The sequence below is a fragment of the Coregonus lavaretus genome (assembly GCF_964263955.1).
Source record: "Coregonus lavaretus genome assembly, contig: HAP1_SCAFFOLD_2585, whole genome shotgun sequence".
NCBI classification, from domain to species: domain Eukaryota; kingdom Metazoa; phylum Chordata; class Actinopteri; order Salmoniformes; family Salmonidae; genus Coregonus; species Coregonus lavaretus.
The window spans coordinates 51,004-78,349 of NW_028159210.1; the positions used below are offsets into that span (position 1 = coordinate 51,004).

General features: G+C 48.4%; 1 protein-coding gene across 1 annotated transcript; it reads right to left on the reverse strand.

Moving 5' to 3' along the window:
• Positions 1 to 19,381: 19,381 nt before the first annotated feature.
• Positions 19,382 to 27,342, reverse strand: LOC311123180 (kin of IRRE-like protein 1; the record flags this gene model as incomplete). Its single annotated transcript, XM_084197442.1, has 9 exons — positions 19,382 to 22,381; positions 22,499 to 22,576; positions 22,989 to 23,116; positions 23,640 to 23,747; positions 24,255 to 24,471; positions 25,835 to 25,935; positions 26,157 to 26,283; positions 26,664 to 26,791; positions 27,315 to 27,342. Coding segments are annotated over 9 exons (1,581 nt in total), but the record flags the coding sequence as incomplete, so codon positions are not given.
• Between the last annotated feature and the right edge of the window lie 4 nt (positions 27,343 to 27,346).

The following is a 27,346-nucleotide window of genomic DNA, read 5'->3' on the forward strand; positions in this document are numbered from 1 at the left end:
TTCTGTGGGTTTTATAGCAGACTGCAGCCCCAAAAGGTGCATTACCGCCACCAACTGGACGGGGTAAAACAAATAAAAAGGTTAAAAAACGATTAGTTACCGGAGTGTAACTCCAGTTCTATGAGTGGAGCGGAGCCCCATAGGGGAGCTCTGCTCCTAATGGTTTACCCTCTGCCCTAAGGCAGCAGCAGCCTGAGACAAAATTATGCACACACCTACAGCCAATAGGAGTACAGGTGTCCCTATAAGAGGGGGTGCCTCCCCTCAATCAGCCTCCCGAGGGTCGGCAGGGCCTTAAGTCCTATGGGGCTCCGCTCCACTCATAGAACTGGAGTTACACTCCGGTAACTAATCGTTCGATATCGTGGAGCTCCGCCCCATAGGGGAGCTCTGCTCCTAATGGTTTAAGGCGGAGCGTAGCGCTCCAAAATGTACTCCCTGCCGAGCCTAACACTTCCCATCGAAACGAGAAAGTCAAGCCTAACAATGGCTGCAACCGAGTCCCGCAGTACTGCAACTAAAAACCCCTACGGGCGTCACAATATACCGCGTCATCGGTTAAAAAACCCGCCCCACCTAGTCCAATGGCAATGCCAATGACTAGTGGGCAGATCACCAGAATAGAAGCCATACTAATCTGTACTAGCAGATAGATGTGCCTCAATATCCTGAGAAAACACTACCGACCACTAATGGAATGACATCAAGTGTCACTCTACATTATGAACACGGTAGACCGCCTCACTCACTCAATGGAATCCCAGAGATTAGTGGGCAGGAACAAAAACATGAGTCATACTAACTGAACAAGCAGATAGATTACCTCATATTCTGTTAATCAACGCATGCCTCTACTGTGCTGATCCTGTCAGTCAGGATTCATGTCACAAAATATGTTTTCTTATCCAAAGCGGACCTGATGGAAACCCAGTCCATAGTCCTGCTTTTCCCTCTCTTCCTAGCTCCAGATCTCCCTTCAGCTATGCTGAGTACAGACCGAGCCAAAGAGTTAGAAAACACATCTGTCAAAAACACGTCTTCCTAACCAAAGCGGACCTGATGGAAACCTGAGTCCACAGTCCTGCTTCTCCTCTCTTTCTTGCTCAAGATCTCCCTTCAGCCACGCTGAGTACAGATCGAGCCAGAGAATTAGAAGACATATCTAAGAGATAGAAACGGATAAATGGAGACGGCGTCGACCAGGATGCTGCTCTACAGATATCCTCTACTCCTGTTCCTCTAAAAAGGGCAGTAGAAGCCGCTACTCCACAAGTGGAGTGAGCTCTGATACCCTGAGGCAATTGCCGCCCTGCTACCTCATAAGCTGTCTCAATGCCTTCACAAAGCCAGTGAGACAGCCTCTGTTTTGAAAGTGGTCTACCTAGTGCAGCCGCACCGTGACACACAAACAACTGAGGCGATGACCTAATCGCTGCTGTGCGCTCGACGTAACACGCCAAAGCGCGTACCGGGCACAGGCGATGGAGCTTCTCCTCACTCCTCTCTCTATGAGGAGGAGGAGAAAAAGCCCACAGCTCCACGGTCTGTGACCTATATGAACTCTTAATAACCTTCGGCACAAATGCCGGGTTAGGACGTAACACTGCTCTGCTCAGGTCACCATTGATGGCCAGGCAGTCAGGTCTCGTCGAAAGAGCACACAAATCACTGACCCGCTTAGCTGTAGTCAAAGCGAGCAACAGTGCTGTCTTGATAGACAGCATCTTGAGGGGTATTTGATTCAATGGCTCGAACGGCGACTTACATAGCGTTTCGAGTACCAAAGCCAAATCCCACTGAGGAAGCGTGACTCTAGGTGTTGGCCTAAGTCGCCGCGTTCCTAATAGGAAGCGTTTCACTAGAGGGTGACTAAAGACATTGTCTCTGCCAAAACCCTCATGACAAGCTGAAATCGCTGCTGCAAACACTCTAATCGTGGCAGGCGATTTTTGCTTATCAAACATGAGCTGCAGAAAAGAGAGAATACTCTCCACCTGACAGCTCATGGGGTCCACACCTTGTGTGACACACCATCGTGAAAACATGTTCCATCTACTGGCATACATCTTAGAAGTGGAACTGGCACGTGAACCCTGTATGGTCCTGATCACTGCATCAGATAACCCACGGCGCTCTAGCCTGTCCCTCTCAGCAGCCAGGCCTTCAGTGGTTGGCCGATTATGGGCAATTTCCCTATCGTGCCAGCCGCCTGAGACAACGCGTCCCGTCGATGTGGAATTGGCCAAGGTGGCGCAATCAACATCTGACTCATCTCCGCAAACCACAGAGCCCCCGGGCGATCGGGCGCTATCAGTATCACTGACAGCCCCCCTGACCTCACCCTGGCTAGCAGTGGGAGAATGCAGGACAGAGGAGGGAATGCATACAGGAGAACTCTCGGCCACGGTTGGTGCGCAAAGGCGTCCCTTCCCAGTGGCGGTTCGTCCTGTTCCCTCAGAGAGAACCACAGAGGACATTGCGCGTTCACGCGTGACGCGAATAGGTCCACCTCGGCTCTCCCGAATTGTTCCCAAATCTGGAGAACAATGTCTGGATGCAGACACCACTCGTCGTCTCGAGGACCCCCTCTTGACATGAGGTCTGCTCCTACGTTCAAGTAGCCCGGAATGTGTGCTGGTCTCAATGAGCGAAGGTGCTCGTGAGCCCACAGCCACAATTCCTCTGCCGCCCGATGGAGAGCAGGCGACCTGACTCCACCCTGGCGATTTATGTGGGCTACTGTGGTCCGGTTGTCTGACCAGACCAGCACATCGCGACCCCGAAGGGTAGACGCGAAGTGGGTCAGAACCAGTCGAACCGTTTCCAACTCCAGGAGGTTGATGTGACGACCTGATTGAGGCCACACACCTCCTATCGCTTGTGTCTGACATGTCCCTCCCCATCCCGTCAGGGACGCATCCGTGAATACTGGGATGTGAGAGGACACCTTTCCTATCGGGACTCCGTGCGTGAGAACGCGCGAGTTTCTCCAATAGTTTAGGTCTGCACTGAGCGAGAGGGGAACCACCACCAACCGATGACGTTGACGCAATGGGTCTAGTCTTAGTTGGGCGAACCATCGCTGCGTCCTGCGCATGTGCAGGAGTCCCAGCGGAACCACAGAGTGGGCTGACGACATGAGACCCAAAAGTGACATGATCGACAGCGCCGTCACCGTGTGATTCGGACGACACTTCCTTAGGGCTAGCAACAAGGCTACCCTTTGGGGGTCCGAGATTCGAGCCCTCATCCTCACAGTGTCTAGCTGTATCCCCAGGTAGACAATCTGATGAGTGGGCCAGGGCGCGCTCTTTTTCCAATTCACAGCGAACCCCAGACTTGTGAGATGCATCACTGTCTGTGTTGTGTGAGTGATCGCCAGCTCTGCTGACGGGGCGAGAACCAGTAGGTCGTCCAGGTAGGCTAGTAGCCGTATTCCCTGACGACGCAACGGTTCCAATGCCGCCTCCACACACTTGGAAAATGTGCGAGGTGCCAGGGCGTACCCAAATGGCATCCTCGTGTATTCGTACGCCACCCCTTGAAAGGCGAACCGCAGAAACTTCCTGTGACGCGGCTGAACCGGCACATGAAAGTACGCGTCCTTTAGGTCTATGCTCGTACAAAAGTCCCCTCTCTGGACACATTCCAGCAGACGTTTTGTCGTTAGCATTCGGAAGGGCCGTTTGGTTATGCTCTCGTTGAGAATGCGTAAATCCAAAATCGGCCTCACTCCCCCCGTCTTTTTGGGCACTAGGAAATAAGGCGAATATAGCCCTTTGTTCCTTTGCTCCCGGGGAACTACTGTCACCGCCTCCTTCGCCAAAAGTTCCGTAATCTCTGTCATCAGAGCGGCCACTTTGTCTGGCGTTTTCATCACCGTCTCCACCACTCCCCTGAACGGGGGTGGGGTCCGGTGGAATTGGAGAGCATAACCCTTCTGCAACGTCTGTTCTAGCCAGCGTGAGAGGGTGCAGCTTCTTCGCCACTGCCAGCAATGCTGAGAAAGTGGCTGGGCGCGAAGCTGTGGTGCATCCAGTAGGAAGGACCTGTATTCCTCTATGGCCCTTACCGCCACTGTTCCCCAACATTGAAGTGGTGGAACAGCCCAAGGTGGGCCTCCCGTGAAAGGGAGAGGAAATGCGTTTTGAGAAAGAAAGAGGAGTAGGGACGTCGGTTAAACCCGTAACCCGTCTGAATTGCACTGACCGAGGCCACAGCCTGCGGCAGGGCACCATCCCCAGCAAGCGATTGCGTCATCTTAGGTGACTGCAATTCGCTATCAGAGCCCTTCACTACAGTACTCCTAGAAGTCTGTAGTATGAGGTCTCTATGAGGTAAAACAAGGCGGCGCCTTGATACCTTCTTAACTTTCACCTTCTGTGTGTGTTCAACTCTGCACCCCTGGTGGGTTGATTCACGCTCAGTGTGGTGAGTACTGGCTCGTTCTGTCAGGGGAGCTGATACTTTGGTTATACCCATAACGCTAGTAATCCTGCCCTCCGTGAACGTAGCATGGGTCTGAATCGCATTAACCGAGACCTTGGTCTGCGATAATGCGCCGTCCCCAGATAGCTGCTGTGTTACAATGCCTGGGGGCGCCGATACTCTGGGCACCTTGGTGACCGCGGTAATCGGGCCCTCCGTGAACGCAGCATGGGTCTGGCTCGTACTAGTGGAGACCTTAGTCTGTACTAGTGCGCCATCCCCAAATAGCGGCTGCGTCCTCATGTCAGAATCTGACCGGGACTGCTGCCTTCTATGTAAAGCACTTCTTATACGTGAAGTGTGATGTGACGACCTGATTGAGGTCTTCTGGATACCTACTCTTAGTGCCTGTTCAGCAACGCACCCTCGGTGGGCTGAACGGCTCTTAGAGTGGTAAGGAAGAGAGGGTGAGATTTGAACGCTCTCGGACGTATTATGGAAAAGAGGCTCTTTTTTGACAAAGTCAGGTGGAGCCAACTCTTTATTAAACACATCAACAAAAGCATTTACATCAGCACCCGTCCCTTCAACCGAAGGGTGGGGGGGAACAGTGGGCGCGTTCGACACCATCGATGCGTCCTCCATCCTCTCCCCCGCGTCCCGTCACGTACGCCTCCTCTTGCCTCCCTTGGAGGGCCAGGTCGGCGTCCTCGTCACCTCCCTCGCCGGCTGTAGTGGGGCTACCGTAGCTGCTGGGAGGGCCGAGCCCGCTCCCTTGCTGCTCGTGGCCGCCGGATGACGCCGATTACGCCGCCTCGTCGTAGATCCCGGTCTACTTAGAGGGGCGGAGGTAGATGGCCTTTGGGGAGGAGGGGGGCCGAGTCGTCCTGCCAACGGCAGGTGCTTGGCCAACTGCTTCTTCTCCTCCTCCAACTTCGAAAAACGCTCCGTCGCCTCTTTGACTGCGACCCCAAAGAGGCCGTCGTCAGAGAGGGGGGCGTTCAAGAGAGACGTCCTGTCTGCCTCTTTCATGGAAGTCAAAGACAACCAGAGGTGTCGTTCCCCTACCACTGAAGTGGCCATGGATCTCCCCGCGCAGACTGCGGACGCCTGTGTAAGGTGGAGTATGGCGCCAGAAATTCTGGACGCCTCCTCCACCTCCTCCGGTGCCATCTCTGTCTTACCCGTGGTTAAACGGGACAGAGAGGCCGCCAAGAGGGCAATGTTGTTAGCTGCTGCTACAGCTTGGGCTCCCAACCCAAAAGACTTCTCTAACAGCGACGCTGTGAGTCGGTCCTTCTGGGATGGCAACGTGGCCTTCTTGGAAGAGGGCCAAGGGCTCGATCCCGGTACGAGATACGCCGCCATGGCGCTCTCTAACCTGGGGATTCCCTGACCCTGAAGCCTTCCTTCCACTCTCGTGAATGGGAGATACGCTTTTACAGGCGAACGCGCCGCTAAATGTGCCTCCCACGAGCCTCCAACGTACCTAGCCAAAGAAGGCATGGCAGGAGCCACTGGCTCTGCCGCCTTCCTTGGCCTGGAATAAGGACCGCCCTCCATCATATCAACCTCCGGTGCGGAGGGAAGAGGGGGCAGCTTTATTGCCAGCCGTTGAGCAGCTCTCTCAATGAGACCCGGAAAATCCGCTCTCAGAGAGGCTGCAGCGAAAGAGAGAGCTTCTGATCTCTCAGAGCTCGTATCCCCTTCGCTATAGGGACTACAAGCCCTCTCGCTCTCCAAAGGAGAGCTTGAAAGTATGAGGGACGGGGTCCGACTGTTCCATTGGAATGCCAGACCCTTCCTCAAAATCCCCATCTTCCCCCGAGTCTGCGCCGTCGGACGACGCCTCTGAAGCAGAGGCTAGTATCGACAACACATCCTCAAGGGGGATGTCCTCCCTGAAAAACGCCCAACGCTGCTTCCTCTCCTTTAAAGAAAGGAGGGCGCAGGAGGCGCAATTCGGGGGACTGCAGACGCCTTCCTTGGCATGCTGGGATCCCAAACACACGAAACATAAGTCGTGGTGGTCACCGGCCGCCATGGAAGTGCATCTGCACTGAGCTCTGAAAAGAGCTTTTGGGGGTGGAAAATCTCCCGGTGTGCTCATTTAGACGACGTTGATGACTGGAATATCAACGGCGTTTTCGTCCTGAGTCTTCGTGCTTCGTCTCTTCTTGGCTCTTCAGTCTAGTCATCCAGTCGCTGAAGAAAAAGGGAGGCTGATTGAGGGGAGGCACCCCCTCTTATAGGGACACCTGTACTCCTATTGGCTGTAGGTGTGTGCATAATTTTGTCTCAGGCTGCTTCTTCCTTAGGGCAGAGGGTAAACCATTAGGAGCAGAGCTCCCCTATGGGGCGGAGCTCCACGATATAGAACAACCATTCGTGGACGTGGTAGGAAAAACTAACTTCATCCAACCAAAATAAAACAATAATAAACCACATTGACAAAACAAAAAATGTACACTTCTTCCTTCCTTCAAATCTCCTTAAATCTCCTCAAGCTTTTTACATTTGAGTCATTTAGCAGACTCTCTTATCCAGAGCGACTTACAGGAGCAATTAGGGTTAAGTGCCTTGCTCAAGGGCACATCGACAGATTTTTCACCTAGTCGGCTCGGGGATTAGAACCTGCGACCTTTCAGTTACTGGCACAACTTAACCACTAAGCTACCTGCCGCCCTCTATTACCTGAGAGGGTGGTACTGCTTGTGACAATACTACATTCAACTCCTCCGTCGAGAAGTCTTTCAGTCCCAGGAACTGTTCCTCCGCATCCACAATGATATCTATTTTCCTGGACTTGGCAGTCAATTAATCACCATAGTTATAAAGGCCACAAAGTTCACCTTCTTAACCTTTAACATATCTGGGTCCTGATATTGAACGGCAACCCCTGCAGCCTTCAGTGAAGGCCTATCCAGGACTCTTCAGGAGCACCATTCGAACCCACAACGCTTTAAACAGCCACTGCATATGAAATGCTCTGGACAGCCCTGACTATGGCCACCTTATTCTTTTTCACCCGTGTTGGGCATTCCAAAGACGTGGCTTCATGGTTCCCACCGTAATTGCAACATGTCACATTTTCATCACTTTTAAAACACTTGATATGATTTTTCCCACAACTTTAACATCTCAGCTTCTCCCTTCTGCAAACACTTGAAACATGTCCAAAAGTTTTACAATGATCAAACTGCATTGGTCTTGGAACAAATGCTCTGACTGTGTAGTTTAAATATCCCAACTGCACTTGAGTAGGGAGAGACTCCTTATCAAAAAACAAAAGAACAGACTCTTCGATTCATCCGACAAGCATCAATCACTCCAGGAATATTTGCCATCTCTTCAACATCCACTTCCCACAAACGCCAGATATTACCCCCCTGAGGGATGCACTGTTCCGAAGAGACACACAGGACACATCAAACTTCTAAAATCGGATGAGACGCAACACACGCTCCTTCTGATCCTCTGAAGAACAAAACATCTAAACAAGCCCCCCTATAGTGATCCTCACAGCATTCACTTTACCCAGCACTCTCTCCACCAGTTTGGATAAATCAAATGGTTTCTTCAAAATTGGTAATCCAATTAGCTGCTCCTCATTAACAAAATGGACTCCTACAAGATAAGAAGGGACAGTCTCATCACTGTTTTTTATTTTAATTTTTTTTATTTCACCTTTATTTAACCAGGTAAACCAGTTGAGAACAAGTTCTCATTTACAACTGCGACCTGGCCAAGATAAAGCAAAGCAGTGCGATAAAAACAACAACACAGAGTTACATATGGGGTAAAACAAAACAAAGTCAAAAATACAACAGAAATACATATAATATACAGTGTGTGCAAATTTAGCAAGTTATGGAGGTAAGGCAATAAAATAGGCTATAGTGCAAAATAATTACAATTAGTATTAACACTGGAATGATAGATGTGCAAGAGATGATGTGCAAATAGAGATACTGGGGTACAAATGAGCAAAATAACAATATAGGGATGAGGTAGTTGGGCGGGCTAATTTCAGATGGGCTGTGTACAGGTGCAGTGATCGGTAAGGTGCTCTGACAACTGATGCTTAAAGTTAGTGAGGGAGATAAGTGTCTCCAGCTTCAGAGATTTTTGCAATTTGTTCCAGTCATTGGCAGCAGAGAACTGGAAGGAATTGCGGCCAAAGGAGGTGTTGCGGCCATTGTATGCTACTTTGCTTCGTTTTCTACTCTTTTGGACAATATTCCAGTTCTCCTTGATTCCCCAGCCATTATATTGACGCTCCACATCAGCGTCCGCTTTCACCATCTTTTCCGGGGAGTGCATCCCATTGTCTGTGCTTCTTCTTCTTCTTCTTCTTCTTCTTCTTCTTCTTCTTCTTCTTCTTCAAAGTTGTATGGCAGACTAGACTTATTGTTGTATTGCCGCCACCTACTGTACGGGGTATTGAAACAAAAACAAAAATAATATATCTCGGGTCCCCCCTTCCCGCAATGGAAGGGGGGACCCGAGATATATTACAAAAAAATACAAAAAAAATCTAAACAACCATCCAACTCCTTCCGTCACATTCAAATGACATCCCTACACAGGCTCAGGTGCCTGTGAGGACAGAGCATTCATCGACAGGATTCCTTGTAATGCCTCTGCAGAAAAGTTCCTGAGTCCCAAAAAACGCTCAGCCGCACTCACAATGATGCCTATTTTCTCCGATTTCCTCTCCGTTTGCGCAGTGCAGTTGATAACCAAAGTAATAAACGCTACAAAGTCCACCTTCTTAACATTAAACATGTCAGGATCCCCCTGTTGACAAGGAACATCATCTTGTGTTTCTACTCCTACTACCATTACTTCTTCAACTTCACAACTTTCTTCCGCTCTTCTCAATGCCTCCTGATAGGAGACATTCTGGACAGCCGCTATTCTTGCCACCTCCGTATCCTTCACCTTAACAGGACAGTTCAGAAATTCGGGTGCATGTTCACCACCACAATTGCAGAATTTAGGCTCAGCTGGCATTTAATACTCCTCCCGTCTACATACACTTGACACATTAACAAATTATTTACATTTATCACACTGCATGGGTTTGGGCACGAAGGCTCTCACAGGGAATCTCATATAACCCAAATACACGTGAGAAGGAAGAGACTCTTCATGTCACGGTTTACTAAGCCAGAACCCAGAAGCAGACCAGGACAAGGTGAGTTGAAACGAAGGTGAGTATTTATTTAACAGATTCAAAAAAACGATGTAGAATAATCCAGGGGACAGAGCGGACGGCGGAGATGAGTTGGTGGAGGTGCAGTGGTAGATCCAAGAATGGCTCGGCAGCCGCCGACAACCAGGCAGGGGTTGGGTGAAGGTTCCGGGAGATTGACTGCAGATAGAAACAAAACGGAGGTAAGTACACGGCAAGCCAACAAGGTGCAAAACAACAAAACTAACGCTAGAAACTCCAAGGCTGATACACTGACAAACATACTGTTCATGGCTAACGATCCGGCAGGGAATGGATGTCAGGTCAGGGCTTAAGAAGGGTGATGATCAGGACCAGGTGTGCAGACCGCTGATGAGATGCAGGTGCGGTTAATCGGGAGATCTCCCGCCTAGCAACGTCGCCCGGCAACCAGGCCGGGAGCGTTCACGAACCCTCAGGAAACTGGAGATTCCGAGCAGAAAAATGGCAACACAGGCAGGAACCGACTCAGGATGCAGGGTTCATGACAGTACCCCCCCTCCGACGAACGCCACCGGGCGGACTACCCGGAGCGCCAGGATGGAGGCGGTAGAAGTCACGAAGGAGGTCAGCATCCAGGATCTGGCGCCGATGAATCCAACTCCTCTCTTCAGGACCATACCCCTCCCAGTCCACGAGATACTGGAAACCCCGGCCCCGCCGTCTGGAATCCATAATGCGGCGCACCGTGTAGGCAGGACCACCTCCGATCATCCGAGGGGGAGGAGGAGGAGGCGGAGGGGGTAACAGAGGACTGAGGAGAACAGGCTTGAGGCAGGAGACATGAAAGGTGGGATGGACTCTGAGCGTTCTAGGTAACTTGAGTCGAACCGCCACAGGATTGATCACCTTCTCCACCACAAACGGACCAATGAACTTCGGTGACAGTTTCTTAGACTCAGTCCGCAGAGGAAGATCCCGTGTGGCCAACCAGACCCTATCTCCGATGGTATAGGTGGGGGCGGGAATCCGGCGACGATTCGCCTGGAGCTGATACCGGTCAGAAACTCTAAGGAGGGCCTTTCTGGCCCGATGCCAGGTCCGGTGGCAACGACGAATGTGGGCCTGAACAGAGGGCACTGAGAGATCCTTCTCCTGAGAAGGAAACAAGGGAGGTTGGTAGCCATACAGGCACTGGAAGGGAGACATCCCAGTGGCAGATGTAGGGAGAGTATTGTGGGCATACTCAACCCAAGGCAACTGAGAGACCCAGGAGGTGGGGTTGGAGGAGACAAGGCAGCATAGCGTGGATTCCATCTTCTGGTTGGCTCTCTCCGCCTGACCATTAGATTGGGGGTGAAAACCAGATGTGAGACTGACTGTAGCTCCAATGGCCAAACAGAAAGACTTCCAGACAGCAGAGGTAAACTGAGGGCCACGGTCGGAAACTATGTCACTGGGCAACCCGTGGACCCTGAAAACCTCCCTAACCAGGATCTCGGACGTCTCAGAGGCCGAGGGAAGCTTGGAAATGGGCACAAAGTGGGCGAACTTGCTGAATCTGTCCACGATGGTCAGAATGACCGTGTTCCCCTCAGAAGAGGGCAACCCAGTGACAAAGTCCAGGGCCAGATGCGACCATGGTCGCCGGGGAATAGGGAGGGGGTGAAGTAGTCCAGAGCTGGGCCGGTTGGCACTCTTATTCTGCGCACACACTGGACAGGCAGCAACAAACCTCCGAGTATCTTCTCCCATGGCCGGCCACCAAAATCATCTGCGAAGTAACGCCATCGTCCGGGCCACGCCAGGGTGACAAGCCATCTTGCTGGCGTGGGACCATTGGAGGACAGCAGAACGAACCGACTCAGGCACAAACAAACGACCGGGTGGACCGTTACCGGGACCGGGCTGCGTCCGAAGGGCCGCCATAACCTCCTCCTCAATCCTCCACATAACTGCTCCCACGACACAGTTCCGGGGAAGAATCGTCTCGGTCTTGGCCCCACTCTCCTCCGTCTTGGAGAACATCCGGGACAAGGCGTCCGCCTTGCCGTTCTTAGACCCAGGTCGGAATGTCAGGGAAAAATTAAAGCGTCCGAAAAACAAAGCCCACCTGGCCTGACGGGAGTTGAGACGTCTAGCCGATTGCACGTAAGCAAGATTCTTGTGGTCGGTCCAGACAATAAACGGTTGCTCCGCCCCCTCCAACCAATGGCGCCACTCCTCCAAGGCAAGCTTCACCGCGAGAAGCTCCCGGTTACCCACATCGTAGTTCCTCTCCGCAGACGAAAGACGACGAGAGTAGTAGGCGCAGGGATGGAGTTTCCCGTCAGTGGAGCATCGCTGGGACAGGATGGCGCCAACCCCCACATCAGACGCATCCACTTCCACGATGAACTGACGGGCCGTGTCAGGTTGAGAGAGAATCGGTGCGTTGGTGAATCGCCTCTTCAAATCCAGGAACGCTCGGTCCGCCTCAGGGTTCCAACTGAAGGTCCTGGTACTGGAAGTCAGGGCAGTTAAAGGAGCGGCCACACGGCTGTAATCCCGGATGAATCTCGTACCGGGCTGGGCCCATTCCAGAACCGCCCTAACCTTCTCCTGGTCCATCCTGATCTCTCCCCTGGAGATGATGTACCCGAGGAAGGATGTAGTGTGGGCGTGAAATTCGCACTTCTCGGCCTTCACGAACAGGCGATTCTCCAACAATCGCTGCAGAACCTGCCTGACATGCTGGACGTGGCTGGAAGGTTCCTTTGAGAAGATAAGAATGTCATCCAGGTAAACAAACACAAAGAGACCGATCATATCTCTCAGGACGTCATTCACCATACTCTGGAACACTGCTGGAGCATTGGTCAGTCCAAACGGCATCACCTGATACTCGAAGTGACCCATCGGTGTATTGAAACCCGTCAACCAATCGTCCCCCTCTCTGATCCGGACCAGGTGATACGCATTGCGTAGGTCTAGCTTGGTGAACACAGTAGCACCCTGTAAGGAGTCGAAGGCAGAGCTCATCAAGGGCAGGGGGTACTTGTTCTTGACCGTGATATCATTCAACCCCCGATAATCAATACACGGTCGAAGAGAGCCATCCTTCTTACCCACAAAGAAGAATCCTGCCCCCAGGGGTGATGATGAGGGACGAATGAGACCAGCCGCTAGGGACTCCTTGATGTAGGTCTCCAAAGCCTCACGTTCAGGTCGGCAGATGCTGTATAACCGTCCCTTGGGATAGACAGCTCCAGGGAACAGGTTTATGGCACAGTCATATGGTCGGTGGGGAGGGAGTGACAGAGCCCTCTGCTTACTGAACACTTCCCCCAAATCGTGATATGTCTCGGGAACCAGGGACAAATCTGGGGGTCTAGCCTCAATCACCTGACTGGGAACAGAATGGGAACAGGCAGTCTTGAGGCAGTTAGCATGACACTCAAGGCTCCAACTAGTTACCTTGCCAGTCACCCAATCGAACATGGGATTGTGTTCTTTCAGCCAGGGGTATCCAAGGACCAGAGGAACATGGGAAGAAGGCAGAATGAAGAATGAGATCACCTCAGAATGATTCCCTGACAACAGCATCTTAACCGGTTCAGTCCTCATCGTGATACGTGCCAGACTACTGCCGTTCAGAGTGGTAGCTTCAATGGCTTCCGGTAATCGCTCCTTGGAAAGCCCCAGCTGTTCCACCACTTCGGCATCAATAAAGCTTCCATCGGCACCTGAATCGACGAAAGCGTTAATCGCTAGACTCTGATTCCTGTTCATGAGGGTAGCCGGGAAACGGGGTCTGACAGAGGTATTGAGAGGTTGAAACTGGCTCGCTAAAAGTCCTCCCAACTTTAGCGAGCCGAGCAGTTTGACGACCGCCGGGAACAAGTGGACGGGCCCCATTGCTTCTCCCTCCTTCTCTCTCGAACTCGGTTATCCACCCGAATAGACAAGGCTACCAAGCTGTCCAGGTCACTAGGCTCCGGATAGGAGATCAACTCATCCTTGAGCTGCTCCGACAGCCCCTGGTAAAAGGCCGCTTGCAGAGACTCCTCATTCCACCCACTCTCCACAGCCAAAGTCCTGAACTCGATCACGAAGTCGGCAACGGTGCGAGTTCCTTGGCGAAGCGAAAACAGGCGCCTAGCTGCGTCCATACCTCGGACGGGATGCTCAAATAGCTTCCTCATCTCGGCCGTGAAATCCTGGTATGAGGCCATGCAGGTGTCCTGTTGTTCCCAAACGGCTGAAGCCCACTCCAGAGCTCGACCACGCAGCAACTCAATGACAAAGGCTATCCTAGCCTTGTCTGTGGCATAAGAGTGGGGCTGTAGATCGAACACTAATCCACACTGCATAAGGAAAGAACGGCATCTTCCCAACTCCCCCTCATATTTATCAGGCGTCGGAACCTTGGGCTCACGGAAGGGCACAGCTCCAGAAGCGGCAGGCGAGATGGGTGAAACCGGTCGTGGATTTTTCACCGGCAAACCGAGTTGAGCCTGGATCTTCGTCAGACTGGTAGAAAAGTTCAGAACGGACAAAGCTATCTCCTGTAGCGCCGTGCTATGTTGTCCCAACATCTTCTCCTGATGGGTAATGGCATGGCGAACAGAGTCCAGGTCCGCTGGGTTCATTTCTGGCCGGATCGTTCTGTCACGGTTTACTAAGCCAGAACCCAGAAGCAGACCAGGACAAGGTGAGTTGAAACGAAGGTGAGTATTTATTTAACAGATTCAAAAAAACGATGTAGAATAATCCAGGGGACAGAGCGGACGGCGGAGATGAGTTGGTGGAGGTGCAGTGGTAGATCCAAGAATGGCTCGGCAGCCGCCGACAACCAGGCAGGGGTTGGGTGAAGGTTCCGGGAGATTGACTGCAGATAGAAACAAAACGGAGGTAGGTACACGGCAAGCCAACAAGGTGCAAAACAACAAAACTAACGCTAGAAACTCCAAGGCTGATACACTGACAAACATACTGTTCATGGCTAACGATCCGGCAGGGAATGGATGTCAGGTCAGGGCTTAAGAAGGGTGATGATCAGGACCAGGTGTGCAGACCGCTGATGAGATGCAGGTGCGGTTAATCGGGAGATCTCCCGCCTAGCAACGTTGCCCGGCAACCAGGCCGGGAGCGTTCACGAACCCTCAGGAAACTGGAGATTCCGAGCAGAAAAATGGCAACACAGGCAGGAACCGACTCAGGATGCAGGGTTCATGACACTTCATAAAAAAACGATAGAATGGATGGAGTGGGCTTCTGCACTCCATCTACCATGCAGATCAGTCGTTGTGCACCAACCACCTGATCCAATTCTTCACATATATATCCTTTGCATTTACTTCTAGCGCCACCACAGAGATAACGCCCTTGATAGGCGCCCTGCTTCGAAGATCCACATACGACACATTCCAATCCGACATCTTCTTGAGGGGCAGAGCACGCTCCTTCTGTTCCATAGAAACACAAAAAAACTAAATAAGCCAACTTCTCGTTATTCTCATTGACGCAACCTCATCCAACGCATCCACAATTTTAAAAGACTTCAAACGGATCTCCCAGGTAACAACATCGATCCAAAAAAGACTCAGGACTAGGTTTGGAATTACTAGTTTCCACTACCACTGTACTTCTCTTATTTCCTTTTGCAATCGAACTTTGAAAGTTTCTTGAAATGCAATCGCAAAAACCATCAAGCGCTTTGATGAAACTGGCTCTCATGAGGACCGCCACAGGAATGGAAGACCCAGAGTTACCTCTGCTGCAGAGGATACGTTCATTAGAGTACCAGCCTCAGATATTGCAGCCCAAATAAATGCTTCACAGAGTTCAAGTAACAGACACATCTCAACTTCAACTGTTCAGAGGAGACTGTGTGAATAAGGCCTTCATGGTCGAATTGCTGCAAAGAAACCACTACTAAAGGACACCAATAATAAGAAAATACTTGCTTGGTCCAAGAAACATGAGCAATGGACATTAGACCGGTGGAAATCTGTCCTTTGGTCTGGAGTCCAAATTGGAGATTTTTGGTTCCAACCACCGTGTCTTTGTGAGACGCGGTGTGGGTGAACGGATGATCTCCACATGTGTAGTTCCCACCGTAAAGCATGGAGGAGGAGGTGTTATGGTGTGGGGGTTCTTTGCTGGTGACAATGTGTGATTCATTTAGAATTCAAGGCACACTTAACAAGCATGGCTATCACAGCATTCTGCAGCGATACGCCATCCCATCTGGTTTGGGCTTAGTGGGACTATCATTTGTTTTTCAACAGGACAATGACCCAACACACCTCCAGGCTGTGTAAGGGCTATCTTACCAAGAAGGAGAGTGATGGAGTGCTGCATCAGATGACCTGGCCTCCACAAACCCCCGACCTCAACCAAATTGAGATGGTTTGGGATGAGTCGGACCGCAGTGAAGGAAAAGCAGCCAACAAGTGCTCAGCATATGTGGGAACTGCTTCAAGACTGTTGGAAAAGCATTCCAGGTGTAGCTGGTTGAGAGAATGCCAAGAGTGTGCAAATCTGTCATCAAGGCAAAGGGTGGCTAATTGAAGATTCTCAAATATAAAATATAGTTTGATTTGTTTAACACTTTTTTGGTTACTACATTATTCCATGTGTTATTTCATAGTTTTGATGTCTTCACTATTATTCTATAATGTAGAAAATAGTGAAAATAAAGAAAAACCCTTGAACGAGTATGTGTTCTAAAACTTTTGACCGGTAGTGTATAACAGAAAGGAGGAGATAGGAATCCCATTGGGCAATGAATGGAAAGTTAATCATCACGCAATCTCTTCTCAAAGTCAGGCTATGAGTTGAGAAAGGTGCCTATTTTGTTTGAAAATACATAATGTCACGATTCCAAAGCTATATAATATCATATATAGCAAGTTAATTATCTCACATCTCTGAAAAGATTTGTAATGTTGTACTTCTTGTTGACGAAAGTCATGCTAATGATGGGTTTTTGATCTAATGTTCAATTGACTCCCATTCATCCTTGAAGAAGAGCTCTCCTTCACCCAGAATCGCCCAGAATGCACTGCACGGCCCATTCACGTAGCATTTGCAATGTACACAATAGGCGTTTATGCTATTCCAATGAAGTTTCCCATCTCCTCAAAAGTATCTCTGGCTGTGCAGTCGGTGACAATTATTTTCTTATTTTTTGGTTTGGGAAGCAAAGATGACAGAATTATGTTACTGCCACCTATCGTACTGAAATATAATGGAAGTTGAGTTGGCGCTAGAAAAATTGTGTGACAATACTCCAAAAGCATTGTTATGGTAGTGGAAGAAGTTAAAATTGTTAGTGTTGAAAATTTGACGCTAGTGTATTGTAGAAGTATGACTTTTGTAGTAGTGGGATAGTAGCCTTTAGTGGAATAGTAACAGTAGAAATAGTGAATGCAGTCGTAGTGGAAATTTTGCTACGGCTGGCCATGCTTTCCACCTGGCTACCACTACCCTGGCCACCAGCTCTGCACCCTCCGCTGCAACTTGCCCATGCCCCCCCCGCTTCTCCTTCACACAAATCCAGACAGCTGATGTTCTGAAAGAGCTGCAAAATCTGGACCCCTACAAATCATCTGGGCTAGACAATCTGGACCCTTTCTTTCTAAAACTAGCCGCCGAAATTGTCGCAACCCCTATTACTAGCCTGTTCAACCTCTCTTTCGTAACGTCTGAGATCCCCAGAGATTGGAAAGCTGCCGCGGTCATCCCCCTCTTCAAAGGGGGTGACACTCTAGATCCAAACTGTTACAGACCCATATCCATCCTGCCCTGCCTTTCAAAAGTTTTTGAAAGCCAAGTCAACAAACAGATCACCGACCATTTCGAATCCCACCGTACCTTCTCCGCTATGCAATCCGGTTTCCGAGCTGGTCATGGGTGCACTTCAGCCACGCTCAAGGTCCTAAACGATATTATAACCGCGATCGATAATAGACAGTACTGTGCAGCCGTTTTCATTGACCTGGCCAAGGCTTTCGACTCTGTCAACCACCGCATTCTTATTGGCAGACTAAATAGCCTTGGTTTCTCAAATGACTGCCTCGCCTGGTTCACCAACTACTTCTCAGATAGAGTTCAATGTGTCAAATCGGAGGGCCTGTTGTCTGGACCTATGGCAGTCTCTATGGGGGTGCCACAGGGTTCAATTCTTGGGCCGACTCTTTTCTCTGTGTATATCAATGACGTCGCTCTTGCTGCTGGTGACTCTCAGATCCACCTCTACGCAGACGACACCATTTTGTATACATCTGGCCCTTCATTGGACACTGTGTTAACAAACCTCCAAACGAGCTTCAATGCCATACAACACTCCTTCAGTAGCCTCCAACTGCTCTTAAACACTAGTAAAACTAAATGCATGCTCTTCAACCGAACGCTGCTTGCACCCGCCCACCCGACTAGAATCACTACTCTCGACGGGTCTGACCTAGAGTATGTGGACAACTACAAATATCTAGGTGTCTGGTTAGACTGTAAACTCTCCTTCCAGACTCACATTAAGAATCTCCAATCCAAAGTTAAATCTAGAATCGGTTTCCTATTTCGCAACAAAGCCTCCTTCACTCATGCTGCCAAACATGCCCTCGTAAAACTGACTATCCTACCGATCCTTGACTTCGGCGATGTCATTTACAAAATAGCCTCCAACACTCTACTCAGCAAATTGGATGTAGTCTATCACAGTGCCATCCGTTTTGTCTCCAAAGCCCCATATAATACCCACCACTGTGATCTGTACGCTCTTGTTGGCTGGTCCTCACTACATATTCGTCGCCAAACCCACTGGCTCCAGGCCATCTATAAATCACTGCTAGGCAAATTCCATAGCAACACCCACCCGTAGTCTGCGCTCCAGCAGGTATATCTCACTGGTCATCCCCAAAGCCAACACCTCCTTTGGCCGCAATTCCTTCCAGTTCTCTGCTGCCAATGACTGGAACAAAATTGCAAAAATCTCTGAAGCTGGAGACTCTTATCTCCCTCACTAACTTTAAGCATCAGTTGTCAGAGCACCTTACCGATCACTGCACCTGTACACAGCCCATCTGAAATTAGCCCGCCCAACTACCTCATCCCTATATTGTTATTTATTTTGCTCATCTGTACCCCAGTATCTCTATTTGCACATCATCTCTTGCACATCTATCATTCCAGTGTTAATACTAATTGTAATTATTTTGCACTATAGCCTATTTATTGCCTTACCTCCATAACTTGCTACATTTGCACACACTGTATATATATGTATTTCTGTTGTATTTTTGACTTTGTTTTGTTTTACCCCATATGTAACTCTGTGTTGTTGTTTTTATCGCACTGCTTTGCTTTATCTTGGCCAGGTCGCAGTTGTAAATGAGAACTTGTTCTCAACTGGTTTACCTGGTTAAATAAAGGTGAAATTAGAAAAATAGTCAAGTTGCCCAGTAGAAGTATATAAGCATGGTGTTGTTGTGCTTTTTCACATTTATATAATATAATTATTAGTAAATTGAATGTGTACTGATAAAGTCTGTCAAATGATATTAATAAAGTTAATTGCATTGATTTGCTGTGATTAATCACATTTTCAGAAATTGTTCAAATTTGGCTCTAATGAAAGATTATTAAAATATATATATATATATGTATTACATTGGGTTGTAGGTAATAATATATGTTGATTGTAGGGGAAAACACAAAATAAACTGTATTCTCTGAATTGGTAGTTATCCCATTCCCCTGAAAGCATCACACCACATGTTTTATTTTCTAAAAAACAGTGCTTTTTATTTCTGTAATACTGTGGAAAAATAATTACATACCATTTTTAAAAAATATTGGAGATAATGAACTTAAAAAATGAAAATGTGATTTTTGTTGTACATCTTTTGAACAGTTTTTCTCTGCTACGTAGAACAGTACAATAAGATTAACATTGTATTTCTAAATTCAAAGACACAATAATACAGGATACAGTCCTACCAGAGGTATAAAAGTATTGTAACAGGATTGCGAAGAGAAATGATATGGACATATTAATGCAGTGTTTCCCGATCCTGGGGACCCCAAGGGGTGCACATTTTGGTTTTTGCCCTAACACTACACAGCTGATTCAAATAATCAAAGCTTGATGATGAGTTGGTTATTTGAATCAGCTGTGTAGTGCTAGGGCAAAAACCAAAACGTCCACCCAGGGGGGGCCCCAGGACCGAGTTTGGGAAACGCTGTATTACTGAAACACACTCACACACATAAACACATACAGACATGCACACACACACATACTGTACACACTGACATGCATACAATATTCACGCACACACGCAGGTAGAGTACTGTATGTATATGCGTTACATACACACACACAGCCATTCACACATCTATACAAACACTGTACAAATAGATGTGCACGCACACACACACACACACACTGCACACTCTCTCTCTTTCTCTCTCTCTCTCTCTCTCTCTCTCTCCCTTTTGCTCATTATTTATTTCACCCACACACATTCACACGCCACTATATGTCAATACTGTAGAAAAACCTTCATTGCACCTTTCCATACACATTCTCCTCTGGCCTCGTCATCATGGGTGATTGAGTATGAGTAAAGAAAGCATTACGACATGTTCCCTAAGGCCACTCTGTTCTAAACCCCCATACACACCATCTCACTAGCCATGGTCCCATGTCTGTTTGTTCGCAAGTGTGACAATGACCATAGGAGTAGGCAAGACAGCACAAACAGATCTGGGACCAGGCTACCACATCTCCTCTTTCTATTTCAGCAGGGGGCACCAGGCTAAGGCTTATAGTCTGGATCCAAGCTGAATTCGCAATGTTTCACCATATAAATGATGTAGTATATTCATATAAATGGTGTAACAAATCAAATTCCGTTTGAATCCCAGGGTACCAGGCTTATAGTTCCATATGCCCGGAACCGAAACCCTTGGTAGGCCTAGCAACACACAACACCTGCCCATAGAAGGACCTCTACTGCATAAATGCTTGTAACCCAAGATTTACATCAAAATAAAGAGCAACATGGACACTTGGTAAAAAGTTTCCTGTATATACCCCCACTTCCTGAATTCTGCCAGTCATCATGGCTGACAGAAACAGGTCCACAAATACTTATTTGTGTTTCTCTTTGTTTGTTGAGGTGAATATCACCCAAACAAATACTAAACGCTCTCAAGTTTGAACATTTTGGTCCACAGACACTTCCTTCACAGAAATATGACAAAAATAATTCAGTAAAATGTTAAAAAATAGAATACAAAGCTCTAGTTTGTTGGTGTGCAAATAAAAACAGACATATATATAATACAGCTATACGTAGATAACGGATGTCTAAGCAATGAATACTGTTTGTAACGCAGTGCAAAACGTACGATGGCCCCACTAACCAGCACCAATGTCGCCAATGAAGTAAAGCATTCTGGGATATATATGTGCTCTAAGATCACTGTATAAAACAACAACCAGCTAAAACAAAATGGCGGACAGTCATTACCCTCCACTGGTTGAGGTTTCTCCCGCCCAACGAATGAGTACCATATTTGACGGTCAATTTCTCCATGATATGCCTTACGGTAATATTTGGCAATCGTATATGGAATAAATTGCCTGTAACGCCCCTCCCTCTTGTCACTCATTACAATCTAAATTCATAGCACTTATGCTATTTATTTAGATAATTAACATCTAAAGATCTCTTGTTCTCTCTAGTCCTGTTTTCTCTGGTCTTGATTGTGACTTTCGCTTTCTGCTCTTTCAGAGCGAAGAATTGAACACTGGGAGTGTGGGAATTCTAGATTACAAGGAATTCCCCTCCCTGTCTCACTGGGATACTCTCCATTGTCCACTGATCTGGACTATCTCTCTTTCTCATACACTCCCTGTCTTGTGAGCAAATTCTAACTCCTGTGTGTGTGTGTGTGTCTGTGTGTGTGTGCCTGCATGTGTGTCTCTCTGTGTGTGTGTGTGTAAGCTCACACGTGTTTATGTGTGTATGTTTGAGAATGCGAATGTGTGTGTGTGTGTCTGAATGACAGTGTGTATGAGAATGCACCCTCACCCTCTACGTGAGAATGTACTGTATCTCACACATGTGTCTGCATCCTCTGTGTGTGTCCTCTGTGGCCGTAGTCAGAATGCTGCGAGGTATAGGAGAAGCGGGTAGAGCTTCCATACTTCCCCAGTCCAGTCTCTGACCCTGACGTTGCTGCCCCAGGCACCACCCCCACACCAGGCCCCACCACCGGCACAGGCCCCACCCCCGACCCCACCCCGTACATCTCATAGGATGGCCCAGCTTCCAAGGGAGCCAGAGTGGGCGGGGCGAAGCCCATGCGGTAGGGGGTATAGGGGTGAGAGGGATAGCCGTAGTTGTCGTAGGCCAGTTGAGAGGAGTCCAACAGGCTGCAGTCCCCAGGGAAGTCGCTGGTCTGAGGCGGGGGATTGGGAGGGGGCTGCTGGCTCTGCCCAGCCCGGGTGAAGGTGTTAAACTGGGCATAGCTGTTGTGGGACAGTCTGGAGGGGGGCCGGGGGTCGTAGCAGCTGGGGCGGCCAGGGGTGGAGAGGGGCCCTGGGCCTGGAGGGCCTCCTCCGCTGGCTGTGGCCCCTGATCCTCCAGCACTGCTGCTGACGGAGGTAGCGCCCCCTGCGGGGTTGGAGGACCGGTAGTCGGAGTAGTGCATGGAGCGGGAGGCGGGACGGCCCTCGTCGTGGGTGGAGGCTCGCACGTTGTAGTAGCCGTTGGTGGGATCCTGGACAGAGAGAAGAAGACATATTGTAACTAAGGTGTGTGTGTGTCCGTGTGTATGTGTGTGTGTGGGTGTGTACGTGCATGTGTGTGTGTTTGCGTGTGTGTGTGATGATATCACCTTCAGGTCGTACTCCTGGCGCGTGTCTAGCGTGTCGCTGCGTAGGTCCTGTTTCAGTTCTACATCGTCTTTAAAGGGCTGAGAGGAGGGAGAGAAGGGTACAGAAGAGGGCAGAAACTAAACCATCAAACAACAAAAAAACAACAAAGGTGGGGAGGAATCCAACATAAGAGGCGAAGTAGAAGAAAAAGAGGAAAGGAAGAGAAAGTGACAGATCTAAATTTAGGTTGAAAAAGGGTCATCATAAGTGTTAAAAATGTCAGTATTGTGATTGGAAAGATAGAACAGCAAAAGTTGATACGATTGAGAAGAAAAATAAGTTCAGCATTTCTCTTAAGAGGTTGGTTGTGTAAGGTGATAGCTTCAGAGTTGAGGTGTCGTTGGAATGATTGAATAAACTTTATTGATCCCCTGAGGGGAACTTGGGTAACATAAACCAAAGGCAGTAAAGTTCAAGGCAACCTGCTGTCCCATTGTCATGGCAACTCACCGAGTACATGGCCTTGACCATGCGCGATGCCGTGGAAACGCTGCCGGAGTCCTCCTCCAGACTGTGGGTCTCCTTGTTTATTGTCTCTACCTTGATGTCTGGCTTACCCAGCGTGACCCCGCGACGACCTGGAAGCACAACACAACAGCACAGTACACAGTTGAATACTGCTGGATATGTCAGGGTATATTGATTTAGATGGATACAATATGTATACAGTATGTATATGTGCATGTGGGTTATGTGAATAATGTATAATGTGTAAAGGTAAATAATGGGTTCATATATTGATATCAAATCAAAAATCAAATAACATTCTATTTGTCACATGCGCCGAATACAACAGGTGTAGACCTTACCGTGAAATGCTTACTTACAAGCCCTTAACCAACAATGCAGTTCAAGAAATAGAGTTAAGAAAATATTTACTAAATAAACTCAAGTTTAAAAAAACAACAACAAAAAAACAATAATGAGGCTATATACAGCGGGTACCGGTACTGAGTCAATGTGTGGGGGTACAGGTTAGATATCTGAAGACAAACAGGTGTATGGTGTTTTTAAGGCATGGGCATATGAAACATGTATTGGTATGTGTTTGATACTTTATAGATGGTTTGTCTGTGTGGAGTAGATGCAGGTGTCACTCACTGCCTTTGCGCTGTCGGTAGAAGACCAGCACCAGGACTAGTAAACACAGGAACAGCAGGATGGTGCAGCCAACAGTCCCTCCTGCTATTATACCCACTGGGACCTCCTCTGAGAGAGGGATGAGAGGAGAGAGGAATGGAGGGAGAGAGGAGGGAGGGAGGAAAGGGGGATAGAATGAGACAGAGAGAATGGGGAGAGGAGAGAGAGCGATAGAGAGAGAGAGAGAGAGAGAGAGAGAGAGAGAGAGAGAGAGAGAGAGAGAGAGAGAGAGAGAGAGAGAGAGAGAGAGAGAGAGAGAGAGAGAGAGAGAGAGAGAGAGAGAGAGAGAGAGAGAAAGAGGGAGAGAGAGAGAAAGAGGGAGAGAGAAAAGGAGGGAGAGAGAGGGAGAGAGAAAGTACAGAAAAATGTAAGTAGTCAACACAATACAACATGCAGATTCAGCTAAAACATTGTGATAGAGCAGGTGTGAGTATTGTTGTTGTTTTTGAGGAGAGATGTCTGGTCGTATCAAGTTAGGAGTATGAATATAATGGTTGTGAATATAATGGTGGTGAATATATGGTGGTTATTGTTGCTGTTGTTGCTGTTTTTGTTGTTGTTTGTCTCTGGTCATACCAGTCTCCTCCAGGATGATGATCATGGTCCCGGGACCGAAGGCGTTCCAGGCGGTACAGTTGTAGGTGGACAGGAAGTCAGCCTCCATGACGTTGTTGATGGTGAGGGTGGAGAGGACAGCCCCTCCCTCAGACAGAGGTTTACTCTGCTCCACCGTGTACCTCTCCAACAGAGTTCCCTTCTCCTTCTCCCATACGTTCTCTTTCCACGCCCACACCTGAAACACAGACAGACAGACAGGCGCAAGTTAACACACCCATATGAACCCCAGTACATTATGTTTACTGGCATACACATACATATGCATTATGCATTTACACACATATTGTACACATGCAGGCATACTGTACACACAAGTGGGCATACAAAGATGTACACACAGACACATCCCCACTAAAGTAAACAAGCAAACACATACATACATACATTAAAAACACATTCACACACACAACGCACACAGAATGAGATTCACACATTACCAGCAGCAACCGTTCTAAGCCTCTCTATCTCTCTATTCTTGGACTATAGAGTAACATGTAGTGGTTTTAGAGTTGGTGAGAATCTTACACACTTCCGCAACTTCTAATCCGCTAAAAGCTATTATTCACACTGAAGTATGAGAGAGTATTTAAAAATGCATGAGGCCACATGTTCCGGTAATCTTCCATTTATTCTGAAAAACGAGAAACTCTGACGGAGGCATTTACTGGGACAACTGTTCCAGCCAGTCCTTCATATTTTATAACTCCCTTTCTGTCCCTGCATTAAGGACGCAAGCTGGTGCGTCAGAGAGAATCAAACTCACAAACATTAGAGACAAGAGGAGAGGAGAGGAGGAAGAGACCAACTACACACTGACTACGTCCCAAATAGCACCTTATTCCCTATACAGTGCACTACTTTTGACCATGGCCCATAGGGTGCACTATGTAGGGAAAATGGTGCCATTTCAGATGCAGCCACTGTCTGAGAGCATCCGGACCAGAGAGACAAGTGGAGGAGAAGAGATATCAGCTGGTTTCAGACACTGTGACTGGCTGCACTAGAAGTGTCCCTCTACTAGAAATCTTGTTTACTTGGTGGGTCTCAGGACAATTCGAAAAGATTTTGGTGGCCATCACATGACGATAATGTATAGGTGGTAATCTCACGACGATAATGCATAGGTGGTAATCTCACGACGATAATGTATAGGTGGTAATCTCACGACGATAATGTATAGGTGGTAATCTCACGACAATAACATATAGGTGGTACCCACAACGATAATGTATAGGCGGTAATCCCATGATGATAATGTATAGGTGGTAATCTCACGACGATAATGCATAGGTGGTAATCTCACGACGATAATGTATAGGTGGTAATCTCACGACGATAATGTATAGGTGGTAATCTCACGACAATAACATATAGGTGGTACCCACAACGATAATGTATAGGCGGTAATCTCATGATGATAATGTATAGGTGGTAATCTCACGATGATAATGTATAGGCGGTAATCTCATGACGATAATGTATAGGTGGTAATGTATAAGCTTGCAGTAGAGTTTGTACAGTATCAACTGTCAACTTACAATCTTGTCCGGTGGTGGAGAGCTGGCAATATAGCATTTGACCTCTCCTCTCTCCCCCCTCACCGCATACTGGACGGGCTCACTGGAGATGATGGGGGGACCTGGATAGGAAGAAATAAAGAGAGTGAGCTTGAGAAAGAGTGAGGGGTGGTACATTCCACTTCATGTATAACAAGAAGAAATACTATACCAATGAATAGTTTGAAATGAAAGTTGCACACTCCAGTCTTCATAGCAGTATTAAAGCCTACATCAAATCATCACACACATTTGAACCATAAACTCCAGCTTATCTATTCGTGTGATGTGTGGTGTTCCTTACCGTTGACAGTGAGCGTGACCTCTGTCTCTCCCACTCCGATCCTGGGGACGATGGCCTTACACACGTACTGCCCAGCGTCCGCCTGGCTCACTGACTTCAGGAACAGCTGGTTGTTATTACTAAGGACCTACACAAGGGATGGAGAGAGAGAGGAACAAACAGAGAGTCAGGGGCAAACAGAGAGAAAGAGATGGACAGACGAAAAGGGGAGTGCGATGATGTGGCCGGAGGCCATTCTACTTTTTTAGAGGGACAAAAGATAATAAAAGAGAAAGAAAGAAAGAAAGAAAGGAGAGATAGGAAGAAAGAAGACAGACAACGGAGAGAAAAGAGAGGGGGAAAGAGATGGTTGTCGTTACTGAGGACCTACACAACGACAGAGAAAGAGAGAGATGGACAGAGCAGTGGCGCAAAAGAGAATAGAGAGACGGAGAGATACAGAGGATAGAAGAGATAAAGGGAGCGAGAGAAGGAAGAGAGTGGAGGAGTGAGAGAGCTGGCCCTCACCATATTGGAGCCCTTCTTGGTCCAGGTAAGTGTTAGAGGAGGGTTGCCGGCCCATTTGCAATTCAGAGCGACATCAGAGTCCATGTCCACTGTCACTGGTCTGGGCTCCACTACCAGAATAGGACCAACTGGGGAGAGAGAGGGAGGGAGAGAGAGAGAGAGGACTGATAACAAAGTCAAAGACAATACAAAAATGACCAGGTAAAGAGAAATGAAAGACTGACAGAGAGAGGAGAGAGATTGAGATCAAGAGACAGAGAGCCAGACAAACAGACAGACAGAGAGAGAGCCAGCCAGACAGAGAGCGAGAGAGAGATAGAGAGAGAGAGACAGACAGACAGACAGACAGACAGACAGACATACAGACAGACAGACAGAGAGAGAGAGACAGACAGACAGACAGACAGACAGACAGACAGACAGACAGACAGAGAGAGATAGAGAGACACACACAGCCAGACAGACAGAGAGGGAGACAGACAGACAGACAGACAGACAGACAGACAGACAGACAGACAGACAGACAGACAGAGAGACAGAGACAGACAGACAGAGCGACACACAGACAGCCAGACAGACAGAGAGAGAGACCGACAGACAGACAGACAGACAGATGCTATTGGCCAGCCATGGAGGTCTAGTCAGACTCACAGTGTACATCGACCAGGATGCTGACGTTGGTT